The sequence below is a fragment of the Dendrobates tinctorius genome, unplaced genomic scaffold, assembly GCF_039654945.1.
Source record: "Dendrobates tinctorius isolate UK_male_01 unplaced genomic scaffold, ASM3965494v1 ptg000073l, whole genome shotgun sequence".
NCBI lineage: Eukaryota > Metazoa > Chordata > Amphibia > Anura > Dendrobatidae > Dendrobates > Dendrobates tinctorius.
This window is the reverse complement of record NW_027361741.1, coordinates 27,160,856-27,175,321: the sequence shown is the minus strand read 5'-3', so window position 1 is coordinate 27,175,321 and position 14,466 is coordinate 27,160,856. Positions and strand designations below refer to the sequence as shown.

The following is a 14,466-nucleotide window of genomic DNA, read 5'->3' as shown; positions in this document are numbered from 1 at the left end:
AGTCAAATGGCGCTGCTTCTCTTCTGACCTCTGCCATGCACCCAAATAGGGGTTTACCCCCATATATGGGGTATCAGCGTACTCAGGACAAATTGCACAATAACGAAAAGATCATTTTTGTGGAAAAAATGTGATTTTTTAATTTTACGATTATGTTATAAACTTCTGTGAAGCCCTTGTGGGTTCAAAGTTCTCACCACATATCTAGATAAGTTCCTTGGGGGGACTAGTTTCCAAAATGGGGTCACTTGTGGGGGGTTTCCACTGTTTAGGCACATCAGGGGCTCTCCAAACGTGACATGGCGTCCGATCTGAATTCCAGTCAATTTTGCGTTGAAAAAGTCAAACGGCGCTCCTTCCATTCTGAGCTCTGCCATGCGCCGAAACAGTGGTTCCCCCCCACATATCAGGTATCAGCGTACTCAGGAGAAATTGCACAATAACTTTTGCAGTCCAATTTCTCCTGTTATCCTTGGTAAAATAAAAAAAATTGGACCTGATGTAATTTTTTTGTGAAAAAAAGTTAAATGTTCATTTTTTTAAACATTCAAAAAATTATTGTGAAGCACCTGAAGGGTTAATAAACTTCTTGAATCTGGTTTTGAGTACCTTAAGGGGTGCAGTTTTTAGAATGGTGTCACTTTTGGGTATTTTCTATCAGATAGATCCCTCAAAGTGACTTCAAATGTGATGTGGTCCGTAAAAATAAAATGGTGTTGCAAAAATTTGAAATCACTGGTCAACTTTTAACCCTTATAACTTCCTAACAAAAAAAATTTTGGTTCCAAAATTGTGCTGATGTAAAGTAAACATATGTGAAATGTTACTTATTAAGACTTATTAAGTCTTTTGTGTGCCATATCTCTGTGATTTAAGGGCATAAAAATTCAAAATCGGAAAATTGCAAAATTTTTAAAATTTTCGCCAAATTTCTGTTTTTTTCACAAATAAACACAAGTTATTTGAATGAAATTTTACCACTAACATGAAGTACAATATGTCACGAGAAAACAATGTCAGAATCAGTGGGATCCATGGAAGTGTTTCAGAGTTATTACTTCATAAAGGGACAGTGGCAAGAATTGTAAAAATTGGCCCGGTCATGAACGTGCAAACCACCCTTGGGGGTAAAGGGGTTAAGGTGCAGAGGAATTGCTATGTACCATAAGTGATTAAAATAATAAGGTAGACATTTTTCTGTTCCTGGCCACAAATGACCACCTTTGCTCATCAAATCCATCAGAATCATGTCTAATGAAGGTGCTTCTTGTTATGTTAATAATTACAACTTCATTTTCCTTGGTTTTTGTTATGAACTAAAAATGGTATCCTTAGTTTTTTGTATCTGCCTGTACAGAACTTTGGTTACCATACTTGTCCATAACGCCAGCTATGATGGACTGTGTATTCTGCTGACTGTCATCCCTGTCCAACTAACACAAGACTTTGCTTGCTACGAGTAACCACTCATTCCACTATCTTTTTCTGCTTTTCTTCAGCCAATAGCATTCAAAGAATTCCTTGGATAATCACCACATACTGAAGAAGAAAGTATGGCCCAGTTTTATTCTTTCTCTGACTCAAACCAGCCTTTTTTACCAAAAATATCCACAACTGGAACCCACTTGATGATCGTTAAGGTGACCATACACCTTCAGTACATGTCAGCTGAAAACTTCCCATTTACATGCAGCCAAGTGTGTATGTGTCATGAGTAGAGATGAGCGACTTTGCCTTTTTTAGGGTTGAGTCGGGTTTCATGAAACCCGACTTTCCCAAAAGTTGAGTCGAATGAAATCGGCCGACTATCGGGAAAAGTCGGAGGTCCATCTGAAACACGAAACCCAATGCAAGTCAATGGGGAAGTGTCACGGGGTCCTTCTCTGGTATCACACAATCAACAGAGCATTCAAAGAGTGAACAATTCCAAGACCTTTATTCATGCAAAATTATGAAAAGGTCCATATTCAGTCCACCACACAAAGGATAAGATAGTCCAGAATAAGAATGCAGTCCAGTATCAGGATAAAATGTCCAGGGAAACGAGATTCCAAAACTCTAGCACAAGAGGATAAAAATGAGTCCTTCTCTCTGAAATGCAGCCTTTTCACCATCTTGTCTCTACCGGAACTGACTTGTCCTTCAGACATCTGCCGTTCTTCCCCCCACCCCCTTCCTTGTCCAGGGGTAGTCAAACAAGTTGCCTCCCAGAGGAGAACAAAAGGCCTTAGGGATTAATGCACTACAGGGGGTCATCAAGAGACAGATACAGTGAGGCTGTAGACTTACAATGTAATAAGAAAAACACTATGAAAATAACTGGAATTGTTAAAAATAGGAATATACAAAAAATGACATCCACATAACATATCACACCATCACAGGAAGCAAAGTAGTCAGGGAGTGGAGGACAGTAAACACACCTACAGTGCCCATTTCAATGCCAATGACATCAATTCTTATTACTTAAGCTTGTCAACCTTAATTTACTTTATAATAATAGTTATGCATTGAAAACTAGGGGTTATTTGGCTAAAGTTGTGGGGGGGTAGGGTTGGCTCCAGGTTTTCGTGTGCCCCGGGCGAAAGAGTGTCAGTGGGCCCCTTTAACACATACCACAATTCATGATGCTCCGATACGGCAGAGAAATATTGGTATAGTGCAATGACAAATACTTCACTTCTTACATTACATAATAATAATAATAAATTTTATTTTTATAGCGCCGACATATTCCGCAGCACTTTACATTTCAGAGGGGATTTGTACAGACAATAGACATTACAGCATAACAAAAATCACATACAGTAGATTATAACAAATAACAAGAGGAGTGAGGGCCCTGCTCGCAAGCTTACAGTCTATGAGGAAAGAGGTAGGCACGAAAGGTGGGTGGTAACAGTTGCTCTGATTGTATGGACCAGCCATAATGTTAAGTGTGTAACAGTACAGACACAGAGGGCTAATGGATGCATAAAGCATGTGGGAACATGATGCTGGGAACCTGGTTATGGTAAAACTTTTGGCTCTGCCACACAGGGATAGGTTAGGTTAATGTGTTGAGGCGATAGGCCAGTCTGAATAAATGCGTTTTCAGGACACGCTTAAAATTGTGGGGATTGGGGACTAATCGTATTGACCTGGGAAGTGCATTCCAAAGAATTGGCGCGGCACGTGTAAAGTCTTGGAGACGGGAGTGGGAGGTTCTGACTATTGAGGATACTACCCTCAGGTCATCAGCAGAACGGAGGGCGCGGGTAGGGTGGTATACTGAAACAAGGGAGGAGATGTAGGGTGGTGCTGAGCCATGGAGGGCTTTGTGGGTGAGGGTAATAAGTTTATACTGAATTCTGGAGTGGATGGGTAGCCAGTGTAATGACTGGCACAAGGTAGAGGCATCGGTGTAACGATTGGTGAGGAATATGATCCTGGCTGCAGCATTCAAGACAGATTGGAGAGGGGAGAGTTTGGTAAGAGGGAGACCGATTAGAAGAGAGTTACAATAGTCGAGACGAGAATGAATAAGAGAAACAGTAAGAGTTTTTGCAGAGTCAAAAGTAAGAAAAGGTCGAATTCTAGAAATGTTTTTGAGGTGCAGATGACAAGAGCGAGCCAGTGATCGAATGTGGGGGGCAAAGGAAAGCTCGGAATCAAGTATGACCCCAAGACAGCGGGCATGTTGCTGGGGAGTAATAGTGGAACCACACACAGAAATAGCAATGTCGGGTATAGGTGCATTAGTAGCGGGAGGAAACACCAGGAGTTCAGTCTTTGACAGGTTCAGTTTCAGATATAGTGAGGACATGATATTAGACACAGCGTTTAGACAATCGCCAGTGTTTTCTAGAAAGGCTGGCGTGATGTCAGGAGAAGATGTTACATGACTGATATCTATTTTAAATTCTACAATAGCTCAAAAACCGGACAGTATATTCCTCCATACAGTATTATGGCCACCACATAGTGCGCCATACAGAATAATGAGCCCCATATATTGCTCCATACAGAATAATTGGTCCCATATAATGTTCCATACAGTATATGATGAGCTCCATATAATGCTACAGTATATGATGGTCCCCATATAATGTGCCATACAGTATAGGACGGTCCCCATAGAGTAGAATGAGCCCCACATATTGCTCCATACAGTATAATGAGTCGCATATCAAGCTCTATACAGTATATGATGGGCCCCATACAGTATATTGCTCCATACAGAATGGGCTCCATATAATGCTCCATACAGAATAGGCCCCATATGTGCTCCATATAATGCCTCATACCCTATATGATGCCCTATAAATAATGAACCCCATATAATGCTCCAGTATATGATGGGCCCCATGGATGATGCTCCATTGTATAATAGGCCTATATAATGCTCCATATATAATGGGCCCCATATGATGCTCTAGTATCTGATGGGTCCCATATGATGCTCCAGTATATGATGGGCCCCATTATTAATGGAGGCAAATGAGTATTTTGATCACATCATCTTTTTTATACATGTTGTCCTACTCCAAGCTGTATAGGCTTGAAAGCCAACTGCCAATTATGTAAATCAGGTGATTTGCATCTCTGTAATGAGGAGGGGTGTGGTCTAATGACATCAACACCCTATGTAAGGTGTGCATAATTATTAGGTAACTTCCTTTCCTTTGGCAAAATGGGTTAGAAGAGAGATTTGACGGACTCTGAAAAGTCAAAAATTGTGAGATGTCTTGCAGAGGGATGCAGCAGCCTTGAAATTGCCAAACTTTTGAAGCATGATCAATGAATAATGAAGCGTTTCATGGCAAATAGCCAACAGGGTCAAGTGTGTTGATAAAAAAAGGCTCAAAATAACTGCCCATGAATTGAGGAAAATCAAGCATGAAGCTGCCAAGATGCCATTTGACACCAGTTTTGCAATATTTCAGAGCTGCAACGTTACTGGAGTATCAAAAAGCACAAGGTGTGCCATACTCAGGGACGTGGCCAAGGTAAGGAAGGCTGGAAAACAACCACCTTTGAACAAGAAACATAAGATAAAACGTCAAGATCGGGCCAACAAATATGTTAAGAGTTAAGACAGATTTTTGTAAGGTTTTATGGACTGATGAAATGAGAGTGACTCTTGATGGGCCAGATGGATGGGCCCTAGGCTGGATAAGTAAAGGCCAGAGAGCTCCACTCTGACTCAGACACCAGCAAGGTGGAGGTGGGGTACTGGTATGGGCTGGTATCATCAAAGATGAACTTGTGGGACCTTTTCGGGTTGGTACAGTGGTACAGGAAGAAGTCGGTATCGTTCAAGAAAAACATGATTTTCATGCAGGACAATGCTCCATCACATGCATCCAAATACTCCACAGCATGGCTGCCCAGTAAAGGTCTAAAAGAAGAAAAAAGTAATGACATTGCCCTCTTGTTCACCTGATCTGAACCCCATAGAGAACCTGTGGTCCCTCATAAAATGTGAGATCTACAGGGAGTGAAAACATTACACCTCTCGGAAAAGTGTCAGGGAGGCTGTGAAGGCTGCTGCACGCAATGTTGATCATAAACAGATCAAGCAACTGACAGAATCTATGGATGGAAGGCTTTTGAGTGGCATCGTACAGAAAGGTGGCTTTGTTGGTCCCTTTTTTTTGGTTTTGAATGTCAGAAATGTTTATTTCTAAATTTTGTGTTGTTATATTGGTTTACCAGGTGAAAATAAACAAGTAAGATGGGTATATATTTGTTTTTTTATTAAGTTGCCTAAAAATTCTGCACAATAATAGTTACCTGCACAAACAGATATTCTCCTAAGATAGCCAAATCTAAAAAAACCCCACTCCAACTTCCAAAAATATTAAGCTTTGATATTTATGAGTCTTTTCGTTTGATTGAGAACATAGTTGTTGTTCAATAATAAAAAGAATTCTCCTCTGAAATGCAACTTGCCTAATAATGATTATGCAAACAGTGTATAATGCTCCATATATAATGGGCCCCATTTATAATGCTCTAGTGTATAATGGGCCCCATTTATAATGTGCAGGTGTATGATGGGCCCCATTTATAATGCTCCAGTGTATGATGGGCCCCAATTATAATGTGCAGGTGTATGATGGGTCCCATGGATGATGCTCCAGTGTACGATGGACCCCATTTAAAATGCTCCAGTGTATGATGGGCCCATATAATGCTCCATATATAATGGGTCCCATATGATGCTCCAGTGTATAATGGGCCCTATCTATGATGCTCAAGTGTATGATGGGCACAATATACATTATAATTCTCCAGTGTATAATGCTCCCCATATATTGCTCCAAACATTTAAAAAATTAAATACCTCTCCTCGCTGGGCACTGCTCTACTCTAGACTCCTCATCGTCACCATCTTCCAGCTCTCTGCACTTGGACTGTTCAGGCAGAGGGCGTACAGACATGGCGTCATCACGCTCTCTGACCTGAATGTCACTGTCAGGAAATGCGGAAGAGGTCACAGCGGTGGAGCAGGGAGAGGTAAGTATTGCAAGTGCTGGTGCCCTGAGCAAGCAGGGGGGCCCACTCGTGGGTGACGGCACTGGCACAGGGCCCCTCGTAGTACGACGGTGTCTCTGACGGCGAGTGGACCCCCCCACAATCAGAGACACTTGCGGACTGTGAAGGGCACTGTGCCAGTGCCATCGCCCACGAGTGGGCTCACCCACCTGCTCAGGGCCCCGGCACTTGCCCGGGTGCGCCAGGTGCTGACGCCAGCACTGGGGGGTACAGCCCAGTTAGGGAGGTGGAAAAAATGGCACATCTTGAGGTGTAGGCTGGACGTTCAGCAGCTGCAAATGGAGGAATTGCACAAGTCGGAGGAAGCGGAGGACAAAGCGAGCCATTTTGCTGGCTAGGTTGTGTCATCAGGTGAAGGACGTACAAAATCCTTTGAAACCCAGGCATGGTTCATTTTAATGAAGGTGAGATCACCAACATATTGGTTCGACAGCCGGGTCCTTCTTTCTGTCAGAATTGATCCAGCAGCACTGAAGACTCTTTCTGATAGCACACTACCAGCAGGGCAAGCGAGCTCCTGTAAGGCATATTGTGCCAATTCAGGCCAGGTGTCCAGTTTACAGGCCCAGTAGTCAAAGGGGAATGAACTGTGAGGGAGAACATCGATAGGGGAGGAGAGGTAATTTTGAACCATAGTTGACAACTTCTGTCTCCTGTCTGTTGCAATCAATTCAGTATTAACAGTCGTGTGAGCGGTCCTCGAGAAATCAGTCCACAACATGGTCATGAAACCCCTGTCTCCAACGCCAGTTCGGCTGTGTGCACCATGAGCACCTCTTCCATTTGGCCCAGTACGGCTCGTGGTACAACCTGCACCGCTGCTGTGTGCTGGGAATGCCTCTAACAGTTTACCAGAGTTGCTTGTTTGTTCGCCAATATTAGCTCTAGGTTCTCCTGTGGCATGATGTTCTGTAATTTGCCTTTATAGCGTGGATTGAGGATGCTGGCCAACCAGTAATCATCATCCTTCATAATTTTGACAATGCGGGGGTCCCTTTTTAGGATCCGCAACAGAAAATCACACATGTGGGCCAATGTTCCAGGTGTCAATGCTGCACTGCCACTGCTGGGTGGAGGAGCACTTTCTGGCAAATCCATATCCCTACAGTCACGCACAAACACTGTACCTGACCTTGGAACGCCAACATTTTCTCTTGCCCCCTGAGAAGCATCCTACTGCCCAAAATAATCATCCCCCTCATCCTCCTCCTCCTCCTCTTCCTCTTCTTCCTCCACCTCGTCCAGGACAGTTCCCTGAGCAGACAATGGCTGACAATCATCAAGGCTTCCCACCTCCTCCTCCTCTTCCTCCTCCGCTGCAGACGTCTGATCCTTAATGTGCGTCAAAGTTTGCATGAGCAGACGCATAAGTGGGATGCTCATGCTTATGAAGGCGTCGTCTGCGCTTACCAGCCGTGTGCATTCCTCAAAACACTGAAGGACTTTACAGAGGTCTTTCAGCTTTGACCACTGCACACCTGACAACTCCATGTCTGCCCTCTTACTGCCTGCCCGTGTATCCTCCCACAAATGCATTACAGCCTGCCTCTGTTCACACAGCCTCTCAACCATGTGCATGGTGGAGTTCCACCTTGTTGCAATGTCTATGATTAGGCGGTGCTTGGGGAGGTGGAGCAATCGCTGCAGCCTCTGCATACGACTGGAGTCTACGGACGAGTGACGGATGTGCGAGCACAGTCTTCGCACCTTATGGAGCAGTGGTGTTAACTCCAGATAATTATTTAGGAAGCACTGCACCACCAAGTTCAAGGTGTGAGCCAGGCAAGGTATGTGTCTGAGTTTTGCAAGGACTATGGCCGCCACAAAATTATGGCCATTATCACTGACTACCTTGCCTGGCTCAAGATGTTGTCTGCCCAGCCATGATTCAATTTCTTGCTGCAAGTACTCGGCCAGTACCTCTGCGGTGTGTCTGTTGTTGCCCAAAGACATCATCTTTAAAACAGCCTGCTGACGCTTACCACTAGCTGTTCGATAGTGGGACACCTCGTGTGCAACACTGGCAGCTGCGGATGGAGTGCTCGTGCGACTGCGCTCTGTCAACGAGCTTTCGGTTCTGGAGGAGGAGGAGGGTCGAACGCCTACACCCAACAGTTTCTTATACCGTGGGCTAGGCAGCACTGTTCCACCACTGCTGTCCCCTGTGGAGCCTGCATCCACCACATTAACCCAGTGCGCAATGATGGACACGTAACGGCCCTGGCTATGCCTACTGGCCCATGCATCTGTTATGAGGTGCACCTTTCCACTCACTGATTGTTTGAGTGCATGGACAATGCGGCCTTTCACTTGCAGGTGGAGGGTAGGGATGACTTTTCTAGAAAAGAAGTGCTGCCTGGGTAGGTCATAGCGTGGGACAGCGTAGGCCATAAGCTCTCAGAACACTTCGCTTTCAACCAAACGGAAGGGCATCATGTCTAATGAGATCAGTTTGGCAATGTAGGCATTCAAAGCCAGTGTACACAGATGAGAGGATGAGTACTTTCTTGTCCTACTCAGAGTGTCTGGTAGGGTGAGCTGGACTTGAGAACTGCATATGGGGGAACTAGCGGTGGACCTGACGGACTGAGAGGGGGTTGGTGATGGTGGTGGTGGTGATGGTGGTGATGGCCTAGATTCAGTCTTTCGTTGTAAAAACATTGTGATTCCCTGACTGCTTTGGCCTTGTGACGACACCTCAACATTTCTTGCTGGTGGTGTGCTTACCGGTGGGCTTACAGTGGGGGAAGCGATGGAGCGTTGCTGGCTACCTTCAGTCGGAGCAGGTGCACATGTTCTACCTGAGGTTTTGTAGTCCGTCCACGCTTGCAAGTGCATGGTGATTAAATGTCTAAGCATGCAACTGGTATTCAAATTTCGGAGATTTTTCCCTCGGCTAAAGGTCCTTCTGCACTTCTTACAGATAACCTTTGCCTCATCAATAGGATTTTGGTCAAAAAAGTGCCACACTGCACTCTTCCTACTATGGTATAAATTTTCAGGGCTTGCACGCTGTGCTAATTTGACCGTCTGGCCAAGCTATCCTGCATCTCTTTTAGTGTTTTTACCACATTTTTCGACAGCTACGGGCCTGCCAGACAACCACTGCTGTGATGTCGATGCCTGCCGCGGATCCTTCTCCTCTTCTGAGATATTGCCAACGGCCCCCTCTTCCCCCAATGACTGCCAATCCGGGTCAACAACTGGGTCATCCATCACCTCCTCCTCAATTTCATCAGCACCTTCCTCTGTGTCACCGTGTAAGGTGGCATAGTATGCGGGAAGGGTCACCTGAGTTTCATCAGGGTCAGATTCTGGCTCAGTAGATTGCGAGGGCAATGTAGTGCTCTGGGTCAATGTACCAGCAGAATCATCTAGCAGTGGCTGTGCATCAGTGCACTCCATGTCAGATTCATCTTGGACTGGGGAAATCAGGATTTGACTTGATAACCCAGGCATGGTATGTGAAAAGAGCTCCATGGAGTAATCTGAAGTGTGGCCTGCTGCATCCTTCACTTTTGGTGGGGGTGAAGGACACAAGGAGAGGTGTTGTTCCTGACCAGAAGCCTGCACTGACGACTCAGAACTTGCAGTTTTTGAAACTTCACAAGAGGAGGCGATAGAGCTGGAGGCTGTTTCGGCAATGTAAGCCAAAACCTGTTCCTGATGCTCCGGCTTTAAAAGCAGTTTACCTACTCCCAGAAAAGGGAACCTTCCAGGCCTTCTTGAGCCAGACGATGACGCAGGCTCAACACCTCCTGCCTTAGCTGCTATTGTGCTTTTGGCATAACCAGCAGATGCACCACCACCACCATCAGTACCAGCTCCCCCCGCCCACATCTGCGACCTCTTCCACCATACTTTCTCATGTTTGGGAAAATGTACCAAAAATACCAGCAGATATATGGTACTGTATGAGGAGTGTACAGCCGTAAAAGGTGTAGGGAAAAATTTAAATATCCGTATATATTTCCTTAGTCACACACAGACGCTCTCCCAGTATGGATTTGACTGTAATACAAACAGCAGATATACGGTACTTTATCAGAAATGTACAGCTGTATACGGTGTAGTGGAAAATTTAAATCTCTGTATTTATTTCCAGAGTCACACACAGACGCTCTCCCAGTATGGATTTGACCGTAATACAAACAGCAGATATTCGGTACTGTATCAGAAACGTACAGCTGTGTATGGTGTAGGGAAAAATTTAAATCTCCGTATATATTTCCTTAGTCACACACAGACGCTCTCCCAGTATGGATTTGACCGTTACACAAACAGCAGATATATGGTACTGTATCAGAAACGTATAGCTGTATACGGTGTAGTGGAAAATTTAAATCTCTGTATTTATTTCCGGAGTCACACACAGACGCTCTCCCAGTAAGGATTTGACCGTTATACAAACAGCAGATATACAGTACTGTATCAGAAACGTACAGCTGTATACGGTGTAGGGGAAAATTTAAATCTCTGTATTTTTTCCGGAGTCACACACAGACGCTCTCCCAGTATGGATTTGACTGTAATACTGTAATACAAACTGCAGATATATGGTACTGAATCAGAAACGTACAGCTGTATACGGTGTTGTGGAAAATGTAAATCTCCGTATTTATTTCCGGAGTCACACACAGACGCTCTCCCAGTATGGATTTGACCATAATACAAACAGCAGATATACGGTATTGTATCAGAAACGTACAGCTGTATACGGTGTAGGGGAACATTTAAATCTCCGTATTTTTTTCCGGAGTCACACACAGACGCTCTCTCAGTATGGATTTGACCGTAATACAAACAGCAGATATACGGTACTGTATCAGAAACATACAGCTGTATACGGTGTAGTGGAAAATTTAAATCTCCGTATATATTTCCTTAGTCACACACAGACGCTCTCCCAGTATGGATTTGACCGTGATACAAACAGCAGATATACAGTACTGTATCGGAAACATACAGCTGTATATGGTGTAGGGGAAAATTTAAACCTCCGTATTTATTTCCGGAGTCACACACAGATGCTCTCCCAGTATGGATTTGACCGTGATACAAACAGCAGATATTCGGTACTGTATCAGAAACGTACAGCTGTGTATGGTGTAGGGAAAAATTTAAATCTCTGTATATATTTCCATAGTCACACACAGATCGTAAGCATGTATTTGTCCATGATACCAGCCGGTACACGATAGTGTGTGAGGAGCGTACAGCTCTATACGGTGTTGGAAAAAATGAGCGGTCGGTAACTGTGCAGAAAAAAAGAATAAAAGTATTAGTGCTGTGTAAAAATCAGTCTGCACAGCAGTGTATACACATCAATGCAGCTATCAGGCAGCCTAATAACCAGTGCTGCTGAACACAAGAAAATCCTCCCCTGTCACTGCACACTAACTGTACAGCACAAGCACAGAATCACTTTTCTTTCCTACCTAACTCTCTCCCTACTGAGATACAGCGGCAGCAACCTCTCCCTACGCTAAGATTGGCAGAAGTAAAATGGCAGTCAGCGGACAGGGCTTTTATAGCCACTGTGACGCCACACAAAGCAAGCCAATCACTGCAATGCCCTTCTCTAAGATGGTGGTGGCCGCTGCCCATGTCATCTCATTGCCCACAGTGTGCGTCCTTGCTCATTGGCTGAGAAAAGGCACCTGCAAGCATTATGGGAAACACGACTTTGGTGCTCGGGTCGAAGACCGCATGGCCGACTTCACGCTATGGTCGGGTTTCGCTCGGCGAAACCCGACTTTGGCGAAAGTCGGCGATTTTTTAATCTGACCGACCTGTTTCGCTCAACTCTAGTCACGAGCAAAGGGAAACAGGTCACTGCCAGATATCTCTGGTCAATACTCATCTCCCATGTGAACAACATCACCAGAAGACATATAACATTTTAGACTGGTGTCTAGAATCAAAAACAATTTGGTATAAATCAAATACAACTAAAGTATCATACTAACAAATCATTATGATGGTAGGGAAGCTTTTAGAATCTTGATAACTTGCTACAAATGCACTTGACCAGAAATCCCTCACATTTTTTCATAATTCAGTCAACACCTTGTCCTGAGTTTACCTCTCTGAACTGATTAGAAGGATTGTGAAAAGCCAACATATTAGCTACAAGAGAGGAAATCTTACTGCTCTGTAAGAACAACAACACACAACCCCTATGGAAAACAAACACCCAAGTAAAACAAGAAATAAAAAATACCAATACACAATCCCTATGGTAAACAGACACAAGAGTACAAGAAATAAAAAAAAACACCAACACACAACCCCTATGGTAAACAGAAAGACAGACACACAAGTAAAGGGCCTGTCACACTAGCGATATCGCTAGCAATATCGCTATAACCTCACTGTTTTTTGTGACGTTATAGCGATATTGCTAGCGATATGGCTATGTCTGATACTTACCTCCGACCGCTCCCCCGCTGGCTATCGCTGATCGCGCGAGAACGTCCTGGACCATTTCTCGTCGTCAGCTTCCTGCTGGGGCTTCCTGCTGTGGAGACGAGCGACGCGTGGACGCGAGCGGGAGGACGTCAGGATCGCCTCGTCTGACAGGTAAGTAGCGACCCCCGACCCCTGCGATGTCGCTGGTGAGATCTGCCTGTGTGGCAGCTCACTAGCGACCACTTAACGATGCACCAGCGATCCTGACTGTGTCATATCGCTGGTCGGGATCGCTGGTGCATCGCTAAGTGTGACAGTACCTTAAAATAAGAAATAAAAAACACCAACATACAACCCCTGTGGTAAACAAACACACAAGTAAAACAAGAAATAAAAAACACCAACACACAACCCCTATGATAAACAGACACACAAGTATAACAAGAAATAAAAACACCAACACAAAACCCCTATGGTAAACAGAAAGACAAACACACAAGTAAAACAAGAGACAAAAAACATAAGCTTTGATGATTAGCTTCCTTTGAAATGTGTTGGATAATCTGTGCACAAGGACTGATGTAAATGGATGATCTGTATAGCACTATGGAATATGTCGATGTTATATAGTAAATGGGTAATACATAACAATTATATAAACAATGCTATTTAGGCAGCAGAAGCAATAAAATATATACGCACACTCGTTCACTGTGATATCGGCTTCCCATGGATTATAAGAACACAGCCCTCATTTGAGGAACACATCTGCGTGATGTATAGGATTTTGCCTGACTCCAGTTACAGCATTTAGAATAAATAGTTTCTCGTGAACACAAATCATTCATTCATCCATCCATTCACATTACCAAGAGGTCCCGGCCACTTACCCTGCTTTCACTCCTCCTGTGTATTAGGGGCTGATATTCCACTGCTGTCGCCAACATTGCTGTTCCTCTAGCTAACCGAAGATATGTCTTTGCCCTTCTCTGTCTTTCTCTCCCTTTCACTTAGTCAAAACAATAAACTGCATTATACTATCGAAATAAACCATGTCAATTAAAATGGATCATGCAGACATAATTTAATTCAGGCTGCTTTCACAGCTACAACCTACGCATGTTATTTTTTAGATCATTTGAGTATATAGGCTATACGGTTAATCAGTTCCAAAAACTTGAAACGTACCTTGAAGATTTCCATCTCCTTTCGCTCTGGATACGGGAAATTTTATCCTTTATGGCACATGTGGAATTTTCATGTGACTGACCATGGAGAGATTTTTTTTTCCTACGTCTATTCCTAAACCCGGTCTTGCCTTCTCAGTTTCAAAGTTCACACTGAGAGGAGCGAGGGAGCCATTTTATTCAATACCCCCTAATAATTCCAGATTGCAGTGATAGGTAAGAATTGCATAGAGAGGACAATCACTTTGGCTATGTATCAAAACACGACTATATAAAAAATTATATACTTAAATATCAAAACCAGCGCTTACTACAAATAACCAGAATT

General features: G+C 44.0%; 1 protein-coding gene across 1 annotated transcript in view; it reads right to left on the bottom strand.

Moving 5' to 3' along the window:
- LOC141096210 (solute carrier family 2, facilitated glucose transporter member 11-like) overlaps positions 1 to 13,974 on the bottom strand; it is a 252,288-nt gene extending 238,314 nt beyond the window's left edge. The window contains exon 1 of the mRNA XM_073582696.1: positions 13,842 to 13,974. Within this exon, the coding sequence (XP_073438797.1) occupies positions 13,842 to 13,898 (57 nt within the window). The 5' untranslated portion in view covers positions 13,899 to 13,974. The remainder of the gene's footprint in view (positions 1 to 13,841) is intronic.
- Positions 13,975 to 14,466: the final 492 nt, after the last annotated feature.